Consider the following 23,036-nt stretch of genomic DNA (forward strand, 5'->3'; position numbering starts at 1 on the left):
TTCTTCATCAGCTTTAATTTTTTTGCAACCTTTCACCCTTGACCACCTATCCATAAAAGATGACAATACACTCTTGAGTAGCTCCCAAAACAACACTTCTTGCATATATGGCACTCCCATTCCCTACTACCTCCTGAATTTTTCTTCTTATTGGTGTCTACTTTTGTGGCAAATTGTAGGAGAGGTTTCTTAGGGTTGAATGCAACTTTGGCATATTTTTATAGGACTTTTGAAGGGCACTCAAATGGATTAGGCATTGCATCTTCCATAGGGACATCTATATTAGGCTTAGTTGAAGAATCATCCATGGCTGCCCTAGGTCTTTTTCTTGGTCTTTGTAAATGTGACACTTGAGTTTCTTGCATGGCAACATCCATGCTATCACTACTTCCCTCACTCTAACTGTTGCTCATGTTTTTGCCTTTGGATTTTACAATGTATTATATTGGTGCAAGTTATGGAAAAAAAACATTTCAATGTTCCATTCAACATGCCCTCTTTATGTCATTGGAAAAAATGAAAAATGGCAACAAACAACAATAAAGTTTGAATCAAACAAAACTAAATTAAAAAAACATACCTAGAATGAAGAAGAAATGAAGGCAAAACCTCATCTTGCACCTCCAAAATGCACTCCTTTTTGGTTGTTGTTTTCCTCGTCGTCTTCCCAACTTGCAAATAACTCAAATGAAAAAAAGACTTGAGTCTTTTGTGTTTTTAAGCCAAAATAGGGTTTGCTTTATTTAATCATTCCCCAACATCCATGTGGGGCCTGTGCAGATGGGAGAGAAAACCAAAAAACAATTTTTAAAAACCTTTTGGTTGCTAATGCCATTTTGGAAAAATAGGGACGAGAATAGGTTTAAGGGACGCTCGAGGGATGGGAATGGCATCCCCGGTATGAATTGTTGTATGCGCATTTCTTGGCAAACAAAAAATGGTGTTTTGGGATGGTACCCAAAATCCACCTTCTAACATGGCACAAGGGATGACAAAATGGGGCACCCGTGTCTCTGTACGGTTACGAGGGAAAAAATCCAGGGGACGCATCCCCGTGGAACACAACTCAATAGCATTATTATAAAATCCAGGGGACGCGTCCCCGTGACTTTAAAGCTCATGCAATTAATAACCATATCCACTGTAGGTGATTACCAACTACTAGAGCCACCCAATGCACTGCCAAAAATAGACTTACTGAAAATTGTAAGTCTACAACCCTTGTCAGCTCACGAGGGTCGTTGTAATGAACTGACTCAATCATCTGTAGAATCTCACCAAAAATGGGGACATTACAATCCTCCCTCCCCGAGATTGCTTGTCCTCAAGAAATTTGGCATCACATTGAAACCTCCACCAAGATCCCATAAGAAGTAAGTGATATCCCTGTCATCACTCAACCAATTGTATCCCAACATCATCACCAGTACCAACAACATAACCTACAGAATAACACCCAATACTTGCGCTGATGATGTAGAAATCAAGATATCCATAGAAGGAAACTCAGCAAGAGATTCCAATATACTCTCCTTCATTGAACCTATCCAATCATCTTGCAAACAATCTAGTTTAGGTACAAATGAACTTTGTACCCGATGCAAATCTTGAATATGTGATTCAAATAGCAAATTGTAAGCACTCATCACAGTATAAACTCTATCACCAATATGATCATCTCTGTTGTCATCCTCATGCTGTTGTCATGACTCATCCTCAAACACATCAGTGTAAATCCACATGCCACGGATCGCTTCCCCGTTCGACCTTAACGCACAAGTATGACCTTTAGAGAAAGAACCCATGCACCAATAACACAGTTGTCACCTCCTTAAATCTTCTCTAGAAGTATCATTAGATTTCCCCACTAACTTGCCCTTGTCCTCAACAATTGGTGGAGACTCCTCATGAATAGACAGAGGAGCAAAAGATTTCGAAGCAACCTTGCTTCGAGAAGATGACTCCAAGTTTCGTGCCTTTCTCATTGCTACCTATAAAGAAGATGGGTTCAATGACTTCACCCATCCACAGAGTGGCTTAGTCAATCCCTCCATAAATAGCATCACTCGTGTGCGCTATGAAATATCATGAACCATGACTGAAAGCCTCTAGAACTCATTGATTTAACTCTCTAATCCACCTGACTGCTTCAGCTGAGCCAACTCACAAAATTACACCTCTAGATCCTTCTTATTACATCTCTCGATCAGACGATCCACGAACTCCTGATAGGAAGTGATTTGATCATGTTGCATAAAAACTAACCCACGATACCACCAGTCATGGGTGGTTCCATCCAAATGTGGCACTCCAAATCTTATAGCGTCCACCTCTGACATAGGACGCAGAGCCAAATATGTGGCCAACTTATGGATCCAAGCTCGAGCTGTAACTCTCCTGCTACCATCATGGTGCTCTAACGTCATCTTATTGACAAGTTGTAACTCTATTTATCGAGGCATTTGTTTCTTAAGTGTTGACCTTGCCTTCGAATCCTCTCGCTGCTGAGTCAAGAACCTATGAAAATTTAGATGCTCTTTAATCACCTGTGGTAAATCATCTCACTCCACAAAGTGTGCCACCACGTCATCAGCAAAAGGAGCAGCCTCAAACTCAACACTGACCGCATCTACCTCGGATCTCAATGTGGACCTCTGTGGCCTATCATGAGTGCTAGTATGTTTGTCAGCTCTGTCAGGTTGTTGGGTGGATATTTTGCAATCGACAGTTTTGGGTAAAAATTCAGTCACAAAATAGGATGACCAGCCACAGCGTGTGAGACAGAGTCTCTCCTACCTTAAAGGGAAGGCTCCCCTTTCTCATTGTTCCTTGGATCAACTCAAGGTAAGCAAGAAATTGAGAGATTTATAAATAGGGTGTTACTATTATCCTTTCTTCTTAACTTTCAAGAAAGGATCCATTTATTCGTAAGGCGAATAATGGGCAAGGTGAATCTCTAATTACACTTCTATCACGAGCCGGAAATAGTGATATCGATAAATTTTAACTAATTCAAAGGCTAGCCAAACCGTACCAGTTAGGCTCTAAGTCCTGTTGTACTTCTATATGGTAAAATTTTTACAATGAGGATGCAAAGACTCCTAAAAGTAAGAACAATCTAACTATTTTGCGAATCAAGACAAAAATACAAGCTACAGACAAAGCTTCTAGCTATGGATTTTCACAATTGCTCCTAGTCAAAGCTCGGGCTTCAATTGTTTCTCAACTCTTTTCTATCAATCACAAGATACAATATCAATAACAAAAGATAGTACGAATCAAAGATAACTTGAATGAATTATAGACAAAGCTTACAATTCATACAAGCAACAATTTCACTTAATCAAAGTTAAGTCTCAAATGCTCCTTTGTATTCACTTTCTCTCAAAATAGTGCTACACAAACAAAGTTCTGCTGGCACAATTTCTCTAGAGCTCTCTTGCATAAAGATAATGATGTTTTTACAATAAGGGGCGCACTCCTTTATATAGGCAAAGAAGTTGAGAAAAAAAGGGGAGGAAAAAGTGGGAGCAACTCAACCAACTTTGACCAAGTCTAACTACAGAAACTAAAGGGTTACATGCAACTACACATGCAATTCACATTACATCTTTTACATACATGCAATTACACTTTTTCATGTAATGCATTTTGCATGGAAAATTTCCACTTTTCATAGTTTTTTACATGCATATGCACATAAAATGTCCACTTTAAGGCTTTTAAGTTATGCATTTCACTTATTTTTATAAAAATGTCAACAATATGGGTCAAAAATAACATTTATACATTATATTAATCAATATAAGTCATAAACATTAAATTAAAGTGACATTTATACAAGTATTTGATTTAAAAATCAACAATTGAAAAAAGTAACTATATAGTTCTATAGTCACTTTAAGTGAAAAATTAAAAAGTAACTCAACTTAAAATTATAACATAAAGCGCACTATAGTCACTTTAAGTTATAAATTTAAATGAAAAGTAACTTCAAAACATAACAAAAAGTGAGTAAATGTTACATTTTTGAAAAAGTGAATGTCAAAATGAAAATATAACATCATTTTTTTTTTAATCCTTGCTGTTGCACCTAAAATGTCCACTTTCGAGGCACTAAAATGACCATATCTCTTGAGTGACAATTCCGATCGATCTCTAGGTTAGATCGAATTGAAGGGAAAATCGAAGGGCATGACATGAACAAATCCAAAGGACCAAAAACAAGCAAACAAAAACTCAAAATCAAAGAACGGACTGTGAAGGCTTCAAAAATCAAGCAAAGGCTCGACAAAAAGCAAAACAAAAAGGACTTGACGAAGGCCTTGAATAAAACAATTTGATATTCGAATTGAAATGGATCGATTGATCAACACTAAGCAATTGAATATCAAATTCAAGCTTAGAGAAATGCGTAACTAGCTTGAAAAAGTTTCGTGCTGTTATCTACATTTTGTGGTGACAAAATGCAAGACAACACAGGTAACTCGCCTCGATCCTCAACTTGAACCTGATCTGCATTTCTATATCTATCACCATCTCGAGTTCTATCTTTGACTCGAAATCTATGAGAACCAACATCAACATCTCGAGCTCTCTTCCTCTTCCGTCCTCGAGGAAGTGCTATGTGCTGCAAAGTGTTCGAGAGCTATTGCAACACACCTGCCATCTGTTGTTGTTTGTCTACCAAGTTCTTGAATGTTTGTAAAGCCTCTCAGTTGATCTTGGAACCTGCATCAGCATCTTTAAATCCTGTACTGGTTGAACCACCCGGACTACCAACAGAACCAAAATGTAACTTGGGCTCACCTTCCCTAGGTGGAGTGGTATGACCTCTATGGATATAGTGCATACCCAAATCAAATCTCCTATCATCTCCCATGATACTGAATATAAAACAAATGTTAACAACTCCTGCACAAACCACTGATCAGCAATTCTGAACCCAATTCCTGCAGGCTAGCAGGAAACCGCTTTGATATTACTGTAATAAACCCTGTTTGATTATCACTCTTAAATACACCAATTTTGTATGCTAAGTTGTTGTTTGAAATTTCATCAAATCTTTGGCAAGCAACTAATACCAAATAATGATAAATAATAAACTAAGTTGGCACCATTAGAAAACTATGAACATTCACTCATCAAATTTCAGTCTTTGTACTGATTGAATTATGATACCAATATATTGATTAAAAATACAAAGAGCAATTTCCTCTATCATTCACTTCTTTGCATAATAATCATTTGCAAGTTACAATTTATTTATTTAAAATAGAACATTGAACCTGGTGATGATGCCATGGCAGTCAATGAACTTAATGCCACCCTCCTATGAACCAAATCTCAGTTACAGACAATGCTCCAAGCTCTATCAACTTTCACACTGGACTCCAGAATTATTTGCAGGTCCTCAGAAGTAATTTTGCAAGCCTTAGACACTAAATGCAGGTCTGTAGAATGTGGTGCAAACCCTCACGATAAATCACAACACTTCATGGGTTCAATATCTGTAAATTTCATTGTCATGGTCTTCGTATGGTCTCTATTTCTGTTGGTTTACAATGACAGTTGTATATTTATTATAACTGGACTTTGTCTTGTAATTTATCAATGGTTGTAAGATATAAGTTTGAATCTTTAATTTAGACTATGTGATATTTTATCTATTTTGTTATTTCTGTTCCTGAATGGGGATATTACATACACTATTCAAATGCAATGCTACTTAATTCATCCACTTTTGCCATTGGTTGAAGAGTCAAGAAAGTGTAATTTAGTAATCCACGCTCTAGCTGTGACTTTCCTGCTGCCATCAAATGTAGGAAGTGTGAGTTTACTAGTGTCATATTATTATTCTGCTTCCTTAGTCTTCTATCTTGCCTTTGCCTGCTTTTCTCTTTCCTTTGACTCATGAATTGGTCAAAAGGAAAGTGTTCCTTTACTCTTGGTGGTAATGCATCTCACTCATCATGTATGAGCATGACATTCTCAGCAAATGCTAAACCTTCTTCTTCTGTGCTTCCTCCTTCTAATTGATTACTCAAGAATGTAGGTCATATAGGCCTAACATAGGTTCATGCAGGTGCTCTTCTTGCTTGAGGAGTTCCAGCTGCACTCCTATGTTCTTCCTGATCATGATTTTGCCCTCGAGGAAGAGCTATCTACTGTACAGTTGTGGTAAGCTGCTGCAAAACATTTGCTATCTGTTGTTGTCCCGGTGCAATACCCCTAGAAATATCCATTGCCTCTTTCTCTTTCATTATTGCCTTCATTTCTAGGTGAACTACCACCTCTTCTGTCAACCATTACTTCCAATGGCATTTTCTCAAACCGATAAACTATTGTTCTATTCACTCTTCCAAGTCCAACAATTGGGAAAGATTACCTCAATTAAAATTTGGGATGATACATTTACATTAAATCCCTATCCTTGAAGGAGGTCAAATCGATTTGGTTATGTGGCTCATCTGTTTTGAATGGATGCAAAACCTTTTGATTAGAAAACTTAAATTTGGTGGCTTCAAAATTTCCTTTGTTAGTATCATGTAATACTTCTCTTGGAAAAAAGAAGTGGTTGTATTATATATTTGTATTCATTGAAGCTCAAAACTGCAATACTTTTCTTTAATGTCCTTGACAGTTGGTTAACTTATTGAGATGCATTTCTGGATTTGATTGTGTGCCAATTTTTTGCATCGTCTCGAATCACACTCAGTGATCCATCATCAGGATGAGAATAGCTGGAGGACATCATTTTTCTCCTCTAGCTATTCTCATCCTTATGATGGATCACTGAGTGTGATTCGACTTGATGCAAAAAATTGGCGCACAATCAAATCCAGAAATGTATCTCAATAATGACAGATTGTGGAAACCTCTTCTCATTAGTTGGTTAACTTCCAGTAACCTAAGCCTAACAGGCAGCACCCTCGAAAAGTGATTTATTTTTACAAATCAACTAAAAAAGATGTTTAAATGTCATAAATTACAGTAAAATGTTATTTCAATTGTAATGGTCGATCAACGCTATTATATTCTGGATTTAATATCTGCCAAAGTTTTGTTAGAGATGATGCCCATGATAGTTCTATGCTGTATTTACTGAAAACAGAGAGAGCTCAGTATTTGGCTTCAATTATTTCTCCAGTTCTTCGTTTGTGGTTGAAAATTTGTTCTTCCAGTGAAAAAGCACTATCAGCAGGTGGCAAGGATGTCAGAACAACAGTAAACAACTAAACGATTGTTCTTCATTGAATATGTGAAGTTTTTTATCTTTAATTTTTTTGTTTGCTCAGGCGAGTTCATTTGTCTAAAGTTGTGAGCTTATGGTGAAAGTGATGGTTCGACTTGAGTGAACTCCAGATATGGAAAGATCTGATCCCTTTGATTGAATGAGTTCATTTGTGACTCATGAATTCTCATGATTTATGTGTCTCTAGTGGATGTTCTGATGATGGGAGATATATATCTTTGACAACCCCTTGCTCAAGGTGGCTTAGGAATGATGCTAAGCGATTCTTCTGTCTATGATTTCTAGGATATGGGCTAACATATCTCCTAGCCATGGGACATGTTTATAACTGATGAAATCATGAGATCTTGGCATTTAAGCATAACATATGAGAAACTTTTGGAGCATAGCTTATTCTATGCTTAATGCTTGGGATGAACCTAATAGAAGATAATAATAAAAACATGGGCTTCTTCATCATATAGATACTCCATTATTCAGTTTCGCTGGATGTACGGTCGACTCCAGTTAATCCCCACCTTGGCTGTGCATATCAGTTTCAACTCTGTAACTTAGGTAAAACTTCAGTGGTTCATTGACAAATTTTGCGATCAATACTAATTAGTCTATAGTCTCTAAATTATTCTGCAAAAATGTTTACTGACCTTATGGATCATAATTTGCAGTTCACTGGCCATGTTAGGTACATTTGCTTTTTGATCTCAGAAGTTTGTTGAAGCAACTTGTTGCAATGTAACTGTCTGAGTCAGTAATATGAAAACTGCTGATCATCTTTTATCAAAGTACTCCTTTGCTTTGAAAACTTTTATAATAAATTGATATCAAGTGAATATGGTTTGATGTTTTCTTTTCCCTGATGAATAGCTACATACCTCTCAAGATCGGATTATATTGCACGTTATGTAACTTCTTTGAAGTTGACACAAGCAGTGAAGATCTTTGGTTGTTTTGTACTCCAATTTTAAGTTTACCCCATGGTCAATATAGCCAAATAATAAGAATTTTTGCAGGTATTACAACCTTAGTTGGTGGGGGAACTGGGCCAGCAACTGGTACTTTGGCAACAACTTGCACACCTGCACCAATTCAAATGCAATTTATGTTATCTGCAACTGATGATCTGCCTCTTAACATTGGTTTTACGGGGAAGGTAAAATCATAGACAAATCTTTCTTCCGAAATTTTCTCTACCCTCTATTTTCTTACATGGTTTAATGTGAATTATACTTTTTTCCTTTTGATTTATCTAATTGGATCCTTGACATCAAACTTAATGCATATCCACCTTCAATATTAAGTTCCGCCACCTAAAGTTACTGCTAGCCATTGGTTGGGGTTGCATAGCATTTGGATTAAGTTGGAATAGAACCATGCTAAGATTGCAATTTTAGTGATGGAACTAACATTTTATTGAAAGAGTTTCTGAGGATAACTGATTAATTTCAATTAATTGAACTGTTCTGCAGAACCATAGTAAGGTAGCAATTTTAGTGATGAAACTAACAATTTATTGTTTGAGTTTGTGAGAATAGCTGTATTTATTGATGTTAACTAAATCATCTTCAAACATATCAACCTTAATATGCTGAAAATTGTACTATAATTTACTTTAGTCTAATCCTCAGTTTGGTGAAAGAGTCTCCAAGGAGTTTATCTTTGCAACAATGGAAGTGAATATTTTGAAAATCTTAATTTTTCTATAACTTTTTCCAAAATCACTTTAGGTTTCCTCAAGTATAGAATCTAGTTCTTTAAGGTGTCCTTGATCAACACTCTAGATATTAGAAAAAAAAATTAAAAAAATTAGTGGGATATGAGCTTGACAACACAACCTTCCAAGCTAAAAAAGCTTACCCTTTTTCTGGCCTTGAAGGTGCAAACGAAATTTGCAGATAGGACTTTGAATGAAATTGCTTGCACAAGAGAAGAATATATAAAGTTTAAACAAACAAGATGCTTATACATGATAATAACTTCAAAGTGGCAACCACCAAATGTTTTGGAAAACTTTAAATGACATGCTTAACAACTGCTCATTACCTCTTATAATAGGCATCATTTGCAATATTAGCACCGTAATACTGACAAGGCTGAACAAGATTATAATTATACTTAGAGACTCGTTCATATATCCCAGTAGTAGTGCACAATATAGGCTAACGGTAAAGTAACACTTCCAATTTGTTAACAGATTTTTCCAAAGTTCTATTGAATGAGAAGTCCCCTTTTTGACTATTTTCTATGAGGATATATTTGAACAAAGCAACCAATTTAGAGGGTCCTCGTTTAAAGAAATTTAATTTCGTGGTTTTGAGCTCTAGGAAAACATTACTAGAGTGAATGCACATATTCTTCACATTATTGATGAAAGAGTTGTAATTTGTGGGAATTTGTCGCTTCAATATAGCGACAAGATAAATAAATTGTTTGGTAGTGAGTGCTCCAATTTGACACTTGTTGCTACCATGACATTAGGCTACTAGTACTTGCAGGTTCTCTTCTGTCAAATGTAGCAGATCCTAGAAGAAAATGTAGGGTATAAGTTTGAGTCAAACTTCCAACATAGTGCTTGAGTTGTTCAAGCTATAAGCCGAAGATGAGGTAGACGATTGTATTTTCCCTTATATAATCTCTTAAGATATTGGGACTAATTACTTGTAACTTCAATTGCAAGAGACTGCTTTCTATTAAACCTTTGCAATTACAAAGTTGATTACCATAAATTTTATGCAAGAATTATATTGACAGCAGACATGTATAGTGATGATAATTTCTTGTTCGATGAATTCTGAATAAGACATATCCTCTCTATATGCAAGATTAAGAGATTATACGGAGATAATAATGTGCGAGTAATATCTTTGAGATATATTGATCCTTATCTGATAAGGTTAATGCTGTTCCGGATAACACTGTATAGTTGAACAAATGATTCCCTTTGATGAACCTGATATGATTACTATATTCCAATCTGCAATATATAAGCCTTGTAGACTTGATGTTGTGGTTAGTTTTCTGTTTCATATGTCTTGTATAAATGTGCAAATGATCTTCTTATCACTTTTCTGAAAGACTTCTTTTGAAATGGCGATATACTACTAATCATTCGTTTACCTTTGACTGCTGTGTCTGATATGGCTTTATGAATATGTGAAGATAAACTTGCTTTTTTTCTGGTAAGACCTTCCAATCTGTATGAATGCGTGCCTGATACATTTGATGATAATTGCAATTCTATATGGCTGTTTCTGACTTACAGAAGTTGTATTCATGTGTCCAAAGCCAATGCCGCTGGTGCTCAACTTTAGTGATCCACAAAAGGATGTGAAAGAGAAATAAGAAAGATGTCGGATGATGATGCCTTGGAGTGATTATTAATCCACTTTAATATTATATAATAGTAATGGATGAGTGGGGACTCTTCATCACAGCTTGAACGTGAAACTCTTCATTGCACCTTTTGACTGATTGAGGAATGAATCCTCTTTAGACTTAGCTAATGAATTAGCCATTCTTTATAAGGAAATGCTTAAGGATAGTAAATGAATACTGCACCAATTAGCGATTATGGTATTTTCTTAGCTCGATACCATGATTCGCTACTGTGCTAACTCTTCTTCCTGCTCAATATAAACATGAATGTGATATGTTATTTCTGAATATTTGACATCGATATATTGTTCTAATTGCACTGCTTGATCAATGCAATATTTCATATCTGCATCATACTTCCTTTTCTACCATATTTGTCTTGAGAATATCAAGGAACTTCATGATTGATTTGTGGAATGCTGTCTTAAGGAGATGTCAGAATATGAAGTTTCTATTTATAATGTTGACCGTACTGGCTCAATGCGATCAATGGTAATAACATGATGTTCATGTTCATAAGGTTGGGATCCAGCAAGATAATCCTGCTTGATATCATTTTGACTCGAGACCTGGATCATACTTTGGATATGCTGGAGTATAGATTTGTAAAGATGCCTGCCTTGATCAATGAAGTATTGCTAGTAGTTTGGGCTTGTATCACATTTCATATTGATGTAAATTGTACTCAAATGCTCATTGGTACATGAAATAACCTTATTGTCCAATATTTACTATTTGGTTACTTGAGATCTTCAAACTCTGATTGTGTGTATGGGAATCAATTAGGCCCATTTGATCACTTGATTTAATTATGGCAAGCACTCCATCATATTGTCTACACTTTACTTGAAGATGTTGGATGGAAAAATTGTGAAGTCTTATAAATAAGACGATTTCGCTAGGTAGTATGATGTCCGCATTTTAGCAGGCTTTAGGAGCATGGTTATGTTAGCTCATCATTGTGATCCTCAAATGACTTGATTTGAGGTTCTGTGGAAGTCAACTTACTATTTATGGTAAGTCAGAAGGTTAGCTTCCATTTTTAGCAGTGTATTTGGGAGATGCTTTTGGTGAGGCTTTTTTGCATTTGGATGGATACTTGACAATTTCTTGTGTTAGGAGTATAATGAAAGTTATTAGTTAAGTTAAATTTAATTAATTAACTTATAAGCCTAAGTCAAGTTTAATTATTAAAAGGATACATGGAGTTCATTTCAAAATTTAAATATGCAACCAAAAGCAAGTTTCATTTAAGTAAAAAGTGTATGGAAGAAGCCACTAGCCGTTTGGTGTAAGGAAGAAGTTTTCTTGGCTTTGTTTATTATAAAAGAAAGCCTCTAGCTCTATTCGGCCTAGTGAGCTTTCTAGATGCGTCAAATCCCGTTTTGCTTATACGCACTAGCGACACTCTTCTGGGACAGGTCGGAGACAGTATAGTAACTCTACGCATCGACACGTGTATCATTTTGTGACTGATTTCTTCTCACCCAAGAAAGCCGTTTAGTGCTTTCTGTTGCTTGTATTTGTTTGTTGTTGTTGCTTTTCTTCGGACACCTTTGTGTGCTCCTGCTGGCTTCAGCCCTGCTTTGTTGTAATCTTTCAGTCCCATAGACCTCTTTTTGGTCTTTTGTTGGACATTAATATCATTATCTTATCTTATCTAGACATGGGGTCAAACATCTTATTACATACTCTATTTTATGAGTTGAAGGCATTGAGGATTTGAGAAATTGGACCTTTGTAAATTCCTATTAGATTTGGATGCACTTTGACTTGGTTACACTTTGCCAAGCCACTTGAGTTGGATACTTGCAGCCTTTGATCCCATCTTCTGAAGATCTCAGACCTCCATCCAACAATGGATGATACACTCTTGAACCAATTCCACTCTTGCACCTCATCAAGTCCTTCATGTGTGGATCAAAACAAAAATGATGAGCACTACTCATTGTATAGTCATGATAAATAACTCCAACCTCCGTCAATGACTCATCACGAAGTACAATTTGTCCATTGAATGCAGATGAATCCTACTTATCCTGTGCTATCATCATTGACAACCTTCTAGACTCACAAATATGAATGTTGAGCTAAGGTAGAGCATGCCAAATTTAATTTCTGCTAAAGCTCAAAAATCTGATTGTCTGCTTCATGAATTGCCTCTAGGGTGTCCCTAGTGTTCCAAGAGCTCGCAAGTAAGGGTGCCCATTTCTTCTACCTTCTTCCTTAATGCCTCAGAATAGATCTTTATGAGATTGAGAAGATGATCACGATCGGAAAGAAGATGTAGATAATTTGATTTCATTGTTTTCATCAATTGCTTAATCACCTACAATGTGAGAACTCCTCTGAGTCCTTTTTTGTCTTCTCTCTAACTCTTCCCTCCAAAAATGTTTTTCAGCCATCTATATATGTTATCAAATTGTGTCGGAGCTGCAACAATTTTATTTTCTGGTGAACTAGCACTATATTCAAAAACAAAATCATCACAAGAAGAATTGAAAAATGTTTACTGCTATATCTGATAATTAAATGCATGAAATAATAATAAAAATGACATTGCGCACCATGTACAGAAGTAAAATATATCTTTATTTGCTCATTAATCTATTAGAAATTTACAACACACGCGGCATACTTAAAGGACCTGACAATTACCAAGAGCCGAGAGGAGCAAAACCACTAGCCAAGCAACACTTACAACTACCCAAGAGTGATAATGAAATGAATACGGACAATTAATAACATGTAACATTCAAGAAGACTAATGACAAGAGTCTAGACAATGACTAATACTGTGCAAACTCAAAGTTGTAGTGTACTGTAAAAATCAAATGGGGGGTTTGAACCACATAGAACTCTATGGTGCACATAATTTTTGTAATATTTCAAGATGCCAATAATTTTTTTTTTGAGATGAGTACTATCAGAATGCTAATTTGGAAGATGCTAATTCCTTTCTTATGACCTTATTTCTCGAGGCAATGTGATTCTTCCTTTACTCTTGATTGGGAAAGTGTTTTGCATCTAATTGTAGTCCACCCCCTTAGCATGCAACCATCCCCTCTTGAGTGTGTTGTATGCCTTCTATGAAGAAAGGATGACTATGAGTATGAAGTCCAAAAGAAATTGCTGTTCTTGATTGTTACTTTTTGTGTCATCAATGTTTTTAACAGCTTGATGTTGTGCTAGTTGGTACCTACCAAGAGGAAGGTCAGTAGCCAAAGTGTTTCTCTTTTGTGGCATTTCCAAGTATCTTTAGTTTATACACCCAACCTTCATCAATGATGGTGCTTGTTAGCTTCTTCCCCATAATTTCCATCTTGACAACAACCAACTTCCTCCTAGTGCTTCTTGTCAACATGGGATCAATGGCCTGGTTACCTTTGAGTGGGTGGTTCCACTGTTAGTTCCTCTTGTGGCCTACATTGTTCATGGTCGATTTTTTCATCACCAACTGTATTATTAATTGTCATTTTCAATTGTGGTATGGTTTATAGCCATAGGTGGTTGGTTACCTTGATGGGTATGGTTGTCGATAGCACTTGCCAAACTATGTTCTTTTGTTATTTAATCTTTTTCCATCAGTTGTCTATTTCTTCTCTAGCTTCTTGGAGTTGTTCTTTTTCCATAGAAGGGTCTGGGAGCACTTCCTTTTTTGTTCCTATTTATGAGATCATATCTATATAGCTCCTGCATGATTTGATTGTTAGAGATGGTTCAAGCTCCCCTTCATCATATCTAAATATCCATAAATTTTTAATCCCAATTTTTTGGCATTTAGCTTATTTGGAATATTACTAGATTCTTTTCCTTTATGTCTTTGTATTGGTTGTATTTAGTGGAAAAGGAGCTTCAATATGAAAAGTGGAACATATTGTGAAGACTTGGTGGCAAGATGGATTCATATCAAGGAGAACATTGGTTCATTTCTTTTCATTCTTTACATCTTAACAAAGGCACATTAAGACCTAGCTTGAAATATGGGATTCCAATCAAAAAATATTTTGAGGTGATTTCCATTTTCAATATGTATTATTGTGGTGTTATAAATAGTGTTGTAATTGTGGTATAATTGTGGTCTTAAAATCACTTATGTCCTATACAGGCTCAAGCTTATTCCTCCTTTATGATCAAGTGTATATATTTGTTTGGTTTGGTTTTTCTACAATTAGCCTACTAATATTTTGTGTAGCTGTCTATTTCAAAGATGGACGAATGAAGAAAGGTTGATTCATTTTTTTCATGACTAGGTATATTTGTAGGCGTGTTGTAAAATTAATGTTTATTAACTTCAATTATATTTACCATGAATGGTAAATGCAGGGAAACACTTCAAATGCATCAGGTTTAGATGATATTATTAAGGCAGGAGCTATAGGTTTAAAGCTACACGAAGATTGGGGAAGTACACCTGCTGCCATTGACATGTGCCTTACTATGGCTGATAGTTATGATGTGCAGGTATTTGAATATTACTGTGTTTAGTTTTGTTTTAGTTTATTCAATAGATTAATCATGTTTTATTTGTTTTATGTAGGTAACCATTCACACAGATACATTAAATGAGGGTGGTTGCGTAGAGCATTCCATTAAAGCATTTCGTGAAAGAACTATTCATGCCTATCATAGGTAAATCAAAAAATAATATATTTATCGATTCTCTATCAATCATAAGGGAGTCTTCCAAGTTTTAGCCTTTTACAGGCTCAATTCTTTTACAAACAAGGATGTGGTAGTTTGATTTGAACATGTTTAACAGTCATGATCTCGTCTACAAGATAATTTGGGTGGAAAATAAGACTGATTATTAATAGAGATGTACTATAGAATCTACAAATGACACTTGGGATGTTTGAAATATAATATGCTAAAAAAGGCCAACATGTTATATTAACTATGTGACTTGGGAAAACTCAAAACATGGCTATAGGTGTCTTCTAGGCATAGTCATCTAGTGGCTAGCATCTAGATGTGATGACTCAAATGCATTATGTGGAACATTATAAATGATTAGTTAAACACTATTAATCCTGGTTTGATGATGCTAAAAGTTATAAATAGATCACCCATACTCTATATGTTTAAATTCTTCTCTCTCAAAAGGTCTCTTAAATTTTTTTGAATTACCTTGCCAATCCTTGCAGACATAGACAGAGACAAGATCTTTACTAGATATTAGTATTGTAACCTTTGGGTGATTAGTCATCACATTGGATCCCTTAAATAAGGAAAGAAACCTGGCTTTCTTAATGATGCAATCAAGGTTAATGAAGTTCCCATATCGAACCTTTTAAAGAAGCTACATATGATTTCTTGGCCATATGTAATAGTAATAGGGAATCATGCAGATGTCATAAAGTCTTAGTTAAAAAAAATAGTGATTATATTTGGCTGCCATAATGTTCATCTTTGATGTGTCTAAGTTAACTCCATATCTTCTTTTGATATGTTATTTTCTATGTAAAAGTACTTTGTACAGTACATCAATAAGAAGATTACATCAGCTGCTCAATAGAAGTACAAGATAGAGTTTTCCTTATAACATTAAGGACAGCAAGTTTATAGAAAAAAATAAGGTCAAATTACTTTGAGGTTTAAGCCAAAGTTGGTTTCAAAATATAATGGAATTTATATAAATGTAGGTTGAATAAGAATGGTTGTAATCACTCTTATGACTTGCCAAGATTTGTCTAGACTTGGTGAGTCTCAAAGCGAGCCACCTTCATAGAGTCTGGACACAATAGCGAAGTCCTAAAGAAAACACACACTCTTATATCGAGAAGGTAGGCTTATAATTTTAGCAATCTTAAACCAATAAATAAAGCATCTACACAGTTAATATCTAGCAAAAGTAACACAGCATGCACACTTGATTTTACATGGAAATTCTTTCAGGAGAAAACAATAGAAAAATATTGCTTTTATAAAGTGAACTTCTTACAACTTGTAGGCACCCACCCACAAGAGGCACCCAACCCCTTCACTAACAATCAACTTGGAAAGAGACACCAATCTCTCTAAGTGAAAGGCTCCAACCTTGTGTACTTGCAAGGTAGATGGCACCAACCTTGTAAAGTTGTTGAATCTTCCCTAGATCCCTTCAAAGTCTTCAACAAGATCTGCCCACAACTCTGCCTTGACATTCTGCTCTTAACCCTATGCTCAAATCTGCAATATGGTTTTGAAAATTGCAGCAATCTGAACTTTATATTCAAAAATGCCTGTGCTAAGTCTACTTAAATCTTAAAAACATACACTTATATAAGTTGCATGAATGCTCCCTCAAGATGAAATTGATTTAACCTCATAAATAAGCTCAACCATCCCTGATTTTTCTTTAGAAATCTGCTCTTCTTCTTGTTAAGTAACATGGATCGTTCTCTGCAAGTGTACTAACATTGCCATTGTAATTGATGATTTCCAAATGCAGATTTGGATCTCATATAAATTTGAGAGGAGGAGACATGTCTCTATAGTTAATCACCATTTAGTTTATAAATACCTATATGTATAAGTCATCTTTAACATATATATAATATTAATATATTAACCATATATGTAATATAATATAATATTATTATATAATATATTATATATATATATATATAAGATACTTATCTTAAGGACAATTTATCATCAATGAGGTAGCTTTAATAAAATCAATCCAACGAAGGCTACAACAAATTCATGTCTTGTAGCTTATGTAAGTCATAGACATACATGCACACACACACACACATTCTTATCAGTAATATGAGACATAAAACAATGTTCATTTAAATCATGAATACAAATACTCAATGTAATGAGTATATCACTTTGATTGATGCTATACTTCAACACTCCCTCTTAGCAAGAGAGAAGGGGAAAAAAAACATTTTATGAGACATCATAATCAAGGTTATCTATACACAACACATTATTTGACTTTAACACTCTGAAATAGTGACTTGTCAAATAACTACAATCACAATGTTATGAACATTATAATAACATATATTATGATCTCTAATTGTCCGAAACAATATCTAGAGTAATCATAATGGATATGTTATCTATGATCTCTAATTGTCCAAAACAATATCGAGAGATGTCCATGATAACATAATAGATTTGTTACCTATGATCTCTAATTATCCGAAACAATATCTAGAGATGTCCATGATAATAGGCCTATCATTTGCAAGATCGTCACCTTACAAACAATTACCTTCTGTTTGTTCGTTATCATGGTGTCCAGCAAAATTCGGCCCAAAAAACCATGATAACAAGTTACCATTTACAAGATCGTCATCTTATAATGGTTACCTATTTGTTTATATATGTCAATGAAAGATTATCACCTTTCATTACATATCATATGTGAAATGGTAACTACTATGAACCTAGTCATAGGGTGGTACCAAGGGTTTTCACCTTATATCTCTCTCTCATAGAGGAGAGCACTTTATAAAGAATTTCTCTTAGAACTTCTCCTCATAGAGAAGATATCATCTACAAAGGATTGCATCTCAAAAATTTCTCCTTTTGAACATCGATCCTAGAAAGTCAGGTCCTCTTGTTACTTCCTCAGAAACTTTCTTTACCCAAGGATGCTTGTCAAACTCATCACTTCCTCATGGTATACGTAGGAGTAGGCCCATCAACATCATGCAATCACCCACATGTATTTTTGGACTCCCTTTGAGTATCAATCTTCTAAGCTCCAGCATTGCCTTCGAAGAAGTGTCATACTCCTTAATGTAGAAAAATCTCATAATCTTAATCATCAAAGATGTTTTCTTCAAGAGCCTCACTTTATCCATCTTAATCATCAAGGTCTTTGGAACTACTGTCATTAAATTTAGTCTGCACAATATTTGGTAGCATATGTGAAGTACCAACCTTCTTTTTTTGTAAGAATATCCTCAAACATAAAGGAAAAGATCAAAGAAAATAACCCTTATAGTATGTATAGAATTGCAAATAAATTAAGAGATAAATGTAAAAGATACAAGTACTTATCTGCCCATGAGGGCCATGGAATATCTCCTTTTCTAAGGATGGTTCAACTGAGAATGAAACATTGCCTATTATTCACCCCCCTCAATGTAAAATTCCTACTTTTATATCGTTGAACACTTTTACATTGCATCAAATTTGACAACTTCTTTCTAAGTCCCAACTCACTCTTTTCATTCATTGAAGCTCCAAACATTCATTAAGCTTAATAGTAGAGACGAACACAAACTTGTCCATACTATGCCAATATCATGATTGAGTATGAATGTGCCACTTGAATGACTCTACAACTCATATATCAAGTTTCATTTATCAAAGAGAGACTTGTAGATAGTTTAATTAAAGTCACAACTTTCTTATGATGTACACAAGGGGTAGGCCCATTTAGATCACATAGTTGCGTGAATTATAGTCCTCTTGACTGTTACAATTTATCAATCATTGAAGATTCCATCACAACATGGTTTACTCCCTTTGAATCAATATGATTGAGATTGAAGATTGACTGAATCATATCCTCTATTTGCTCCTCTCTTTCAAGGTTGCCTGAAATGTCAATCTCCCTCTTCTTGCAAAAACATTCTCGAAAGAAAGATCAAGGCAAAATAGCTCATATAGTACATGTTGAAATAATAAGAGAGCGACTAATATAATACTCAAGGATAATGGATGATTCTTGATAAAATCATTCCAATATAATATAAGTCTAATTTAAATATATATAAATGGAACATCTATGCATATATATATTCAATCTTCTAAATATATACTATAGATTATCAAAATCATCTTTTCAATGATTATTTTAAATTATCCTTTGATTATAATTATATTCACTTATATATATATATATATATATTAAAAATGTACTATATTAATGAATAAAAAACAACATATTATACATCATATATTTTTAACATATTATACAAATAAATAAATAATTATTACATACCTTAATTGATGCACTTAGTCCTATAGGATTATGGCATTTTACCTTTATCTCTCTTTCCCACATAATACGCGCATTGTTCTTATTTCCTTTGTAACATATGATGCTTGGCTTGGTGTAAAACCTTTGGAAATGTTTTTGATTGGTCGAGTCCTTCACAAATGATTTAGGCCTCACATCGCACATTTTTCTGGCCACCATTATTTTTACAAAGCAAACTCTGCCGTCCACAAATGCCAGGTTATGGTAATTTCATTTCTTCAGTAATTGCACAAATCAAACAATTCAACTCACTGAAAATTGGTAGAAATGTTGCCACAAAATTATTTTCCACTATAGTCTTTGCCAACTAAAAGCTCCAAATCTAGGTAAAATCTTTAGACTTCAGATGTCACTATGTTACTTCCAAATTGCACCTCTCTTAATCTTTAAACATATAATTATCTATTATTGGTCTTGGAACTAAACATTCTGGAAATGCCATAAATTTTAAAAGCAATCCTCCGTTCATTTGCAACTTTTTCAAATATTCATTGCTTATAAATGCAAGCCAACTATAATCTTTGACAAGTATGTTTGTGCATCATATAAGAGGCAGAGATTTCTCAAGAAACAGAAGTGAAGGTATGGCCAGTACAAATATTAACTATAAAAATGTTAATTCAAACACAAAACTAATAATCTCTGCTCAGTTATCACATGCCAACTATGCATATAATGAACATTGTTGCTGATTCAAAGTACTATGAGTGCACTCACAGGGGAGATTGACCGATACCAAAACTTGGCAATGTTATAAGATAGTTGATTCAAGGTTCGTCCACCACAACCCCAAAATCATCACTTACAACTTACAAAAGCTGACAACTACAATTGCACAAGCTCGGTGACACACTCAGCCAGATATGTTAAATATATGGCTGACTTTGAATATATATGTTTCTTTTGCAAACTTTGGAATAGGTTAGCATCTAGTCGTTGTCTCTTTTCCAAATATTTTGTTCAAACTTTACACTCGATGATATCTAATGTCCAATATTAAGTATCAAACATTAGTGGTTGTATGGAAATCAAGGCTCAAATAGCATATGCTCTTTTCTCTTTTAAAATCTTTTTACTCATTCATTTGTGGAGATGTATGTTCACCCGATAAATTTGCAAAACTAATGCATGTACTGTCCATTTTCTGCCATTGAGAATCATCAATAGTCATTCACATTGATTTTGGTGCTTGAGAACACTTCTACACATTGCGCACTTCTACACTTCTACTGGCGTAGATAATCTCTCCACCTTTGGCCCTTACATATTAGCAAGCCCATATTTGCAGTTATTAGCGATGAGATCCTTTCTATAGGCAGAAATTGTACTCATAATATTTGCAGTAACTAGGCTCTAATACCATGTTAAGTAACATGGATTGTTTTCTGCAAGTGTACTAACATTGCCATTGTAATTGATGATTTCCAATGCAGATTTGGATCTCATATAAATTTGAGAGGAGACGAGAGACATGTCTCTATAGTTAATCACCATTTAGTTTAGAAATAACTATATGTATAACTCATCTTTAACATATATATAATATTAATATATTAATCATATATGTAATATAATATTATATTATTATATAATAATATATAATGCATAATATATATAATATATATTATATTACATATATCATATATATATATATTATATTACATATATAATATATATTATATATATAAGATACTTATCATAAGGACAATTTATCATCAATGAGGTAGCTTTAATAAAATCAATCCAACAAACGCTACAACAAAGTCATGTCCCATAGCTTATGTAAGTCATAGACATAAACACACACACACACACACACACACACACATACGTATATTCTTATCAATAATATGAAGTATAAAACAATGTTCATATAAATCATGAATACAAATACTCAATGTAATGAGTGTCTCACTTCGACTGATGCTATACTTCAACACTTTTGCTCTATAGCTCTGCTTTTAATAAGAAATATTTTTAATAAATAGATATACAAATTACCCTCTAAAAGCCTATATATCCTTGACTTGCCTCTTCATTTGAGCAGCTAAGTATTTTCACCCAAGTCGGCCAACTTGCATCGAACTTTTTATTTATTTAGTGATTTCTGCCCAAGGCTGGGTACTTGCATCAAGGGGGGTTCACCCAATCATAGGGGGCTCAAGAAATTGCTAAACCAAGTTGGCCAAGAATTTATAAACCTTTTCTTTATTTATTTAAATTGCCTCAAAGAGGGGGTTGACCACTAATTGGCTGTGTATCATATTTAATATTGGACATAGCTATTGTCCATCCAAACTGTACAATTGACAAATTTTCAAAAAATCGAAAATATCATAGATTTTTCTAAAAATTGCAGCATTTGATCTTCATGATCTGCATAGTTTGTAGTCGAAAATAACAAAGAATTTGGAAAAAAATAACTACTTTTTCGTGAATTTGGAAAAAAAATAGTTTGACTTTGTTGTCTTCAGTGCATTTTGGATGGAAATTAGCCTGTCCCTTTAATATTTTCCCTTGTCTATTTACATATTCTGCTCTGAAATGTGAAATGCCAAAAAGACTACACATCCCCAAACGTTCTGCCCTGAAATGTGAAACGCCCTCTTTGTTGTCTTGAGCGGTTCTCTTCAAAGAGTGTTCATCGTTTTTTTCTAACCGTAAAGGGTTATCCTCTCCTTTTATGTTCAATTGCAACGATTGATTATTGGCTGTCCTAGCATTGAAGTTGTAATGTCCCCATTGGTTGCCAGCATTAGAATTTTAGGGATTAGCCTAATATGGGATCTTCAAAGGCTAATGAGGATGGTTAGAGGGTCTTCTGAGGATTGATTCATCTCCAACATTGACTGATTTATGGAGTTGGCCTTCGTTCGATGTCATTTGGACTCTATTTGCCATACCTAACTATGTATAGTAAGTCAGGGTTAATAGAGATGGACCCTTTCTATTTTTAGAAAGTGTATTTGGTCACATGTGGAATTATGAGGAGAGATTCCTATTTCAGATGGCATGGCAATCAGACAAGTATTTCAAGAGATATTAAACTTCAAGTGACTTAAGTGATTTATTTAAATATGTTAATGTTATAAAGTCATAAAGTTACTTAAGTGACTAAAAGACGAAATTGGCTTTTAATCCCACATTGCCTAGTTGTTTGTGTCTTCCCGCATATCGAGGTTATAAAAGCGTGGAGCTACATTGGAATTGATAGTAGGAATATATTTTATTATTCAAATTATAACAGTTGCTTAAATGTGATTGTGCCTTCTTAGGGACAAAAACACTTAAGAAAGTTGGAGAAGCTAGACATAGCCCCAACCCTCTTGGAGATTTCAACAGCTGTAAGTAAGGAGATTACAGACTAGTACATTGTCTCAGAAGATCTATGTTGATACAGGGAGGCGACATGTA

At 34.7% G+C, this 23,036-nt stretch overlaps 1 protein-coding gene across 1 annotated transcript in view; it reads left to right on the forward strand.

Annotated features, from left to right (window-relative positions):
* URE (urease) overlaps nucleotides 1-23,036 on the forward strand; it is a 356,063-nt gene that overhangs the window by 219,736 nt on the left and 113,291 nt on the right. The window contains exons 10-12 of the mRNA XM_089792332.1: nucleotides 8,266-8,405; nucleotides 14,954-15,091; nucleotides 15,168-15,259. Coding sequence (XP_089648458.1) covers nucleotides 8,266-8,405; nucleotides 14,954-15,091; nucleotides 15,168-15,259 — 370 coding nt within the window. The remainder of the gene's footprint in view (nucleotides 1-8,265; nucleotides 8,406-14,953; nucleotides 15,092-15,167; nucleotides 15,260-23,036) is intronic.

Source organism: Cupressus sempervirens, chromosome 7, assembly GCF_028749045.1.
Source record: "Cupressus sempervirens isolate cs-2001-9-10 chromosome 7, ASM2874904v1, whole genome shotgun sequence".
NCBI classification, from domain to species: domain Eukaryota; kingdom Viridiplantae; phylum Streptophyta; class Pinopsida; order Cupressales; family Cupressaceae; genus Cupressus; species Cupressus sempervirens.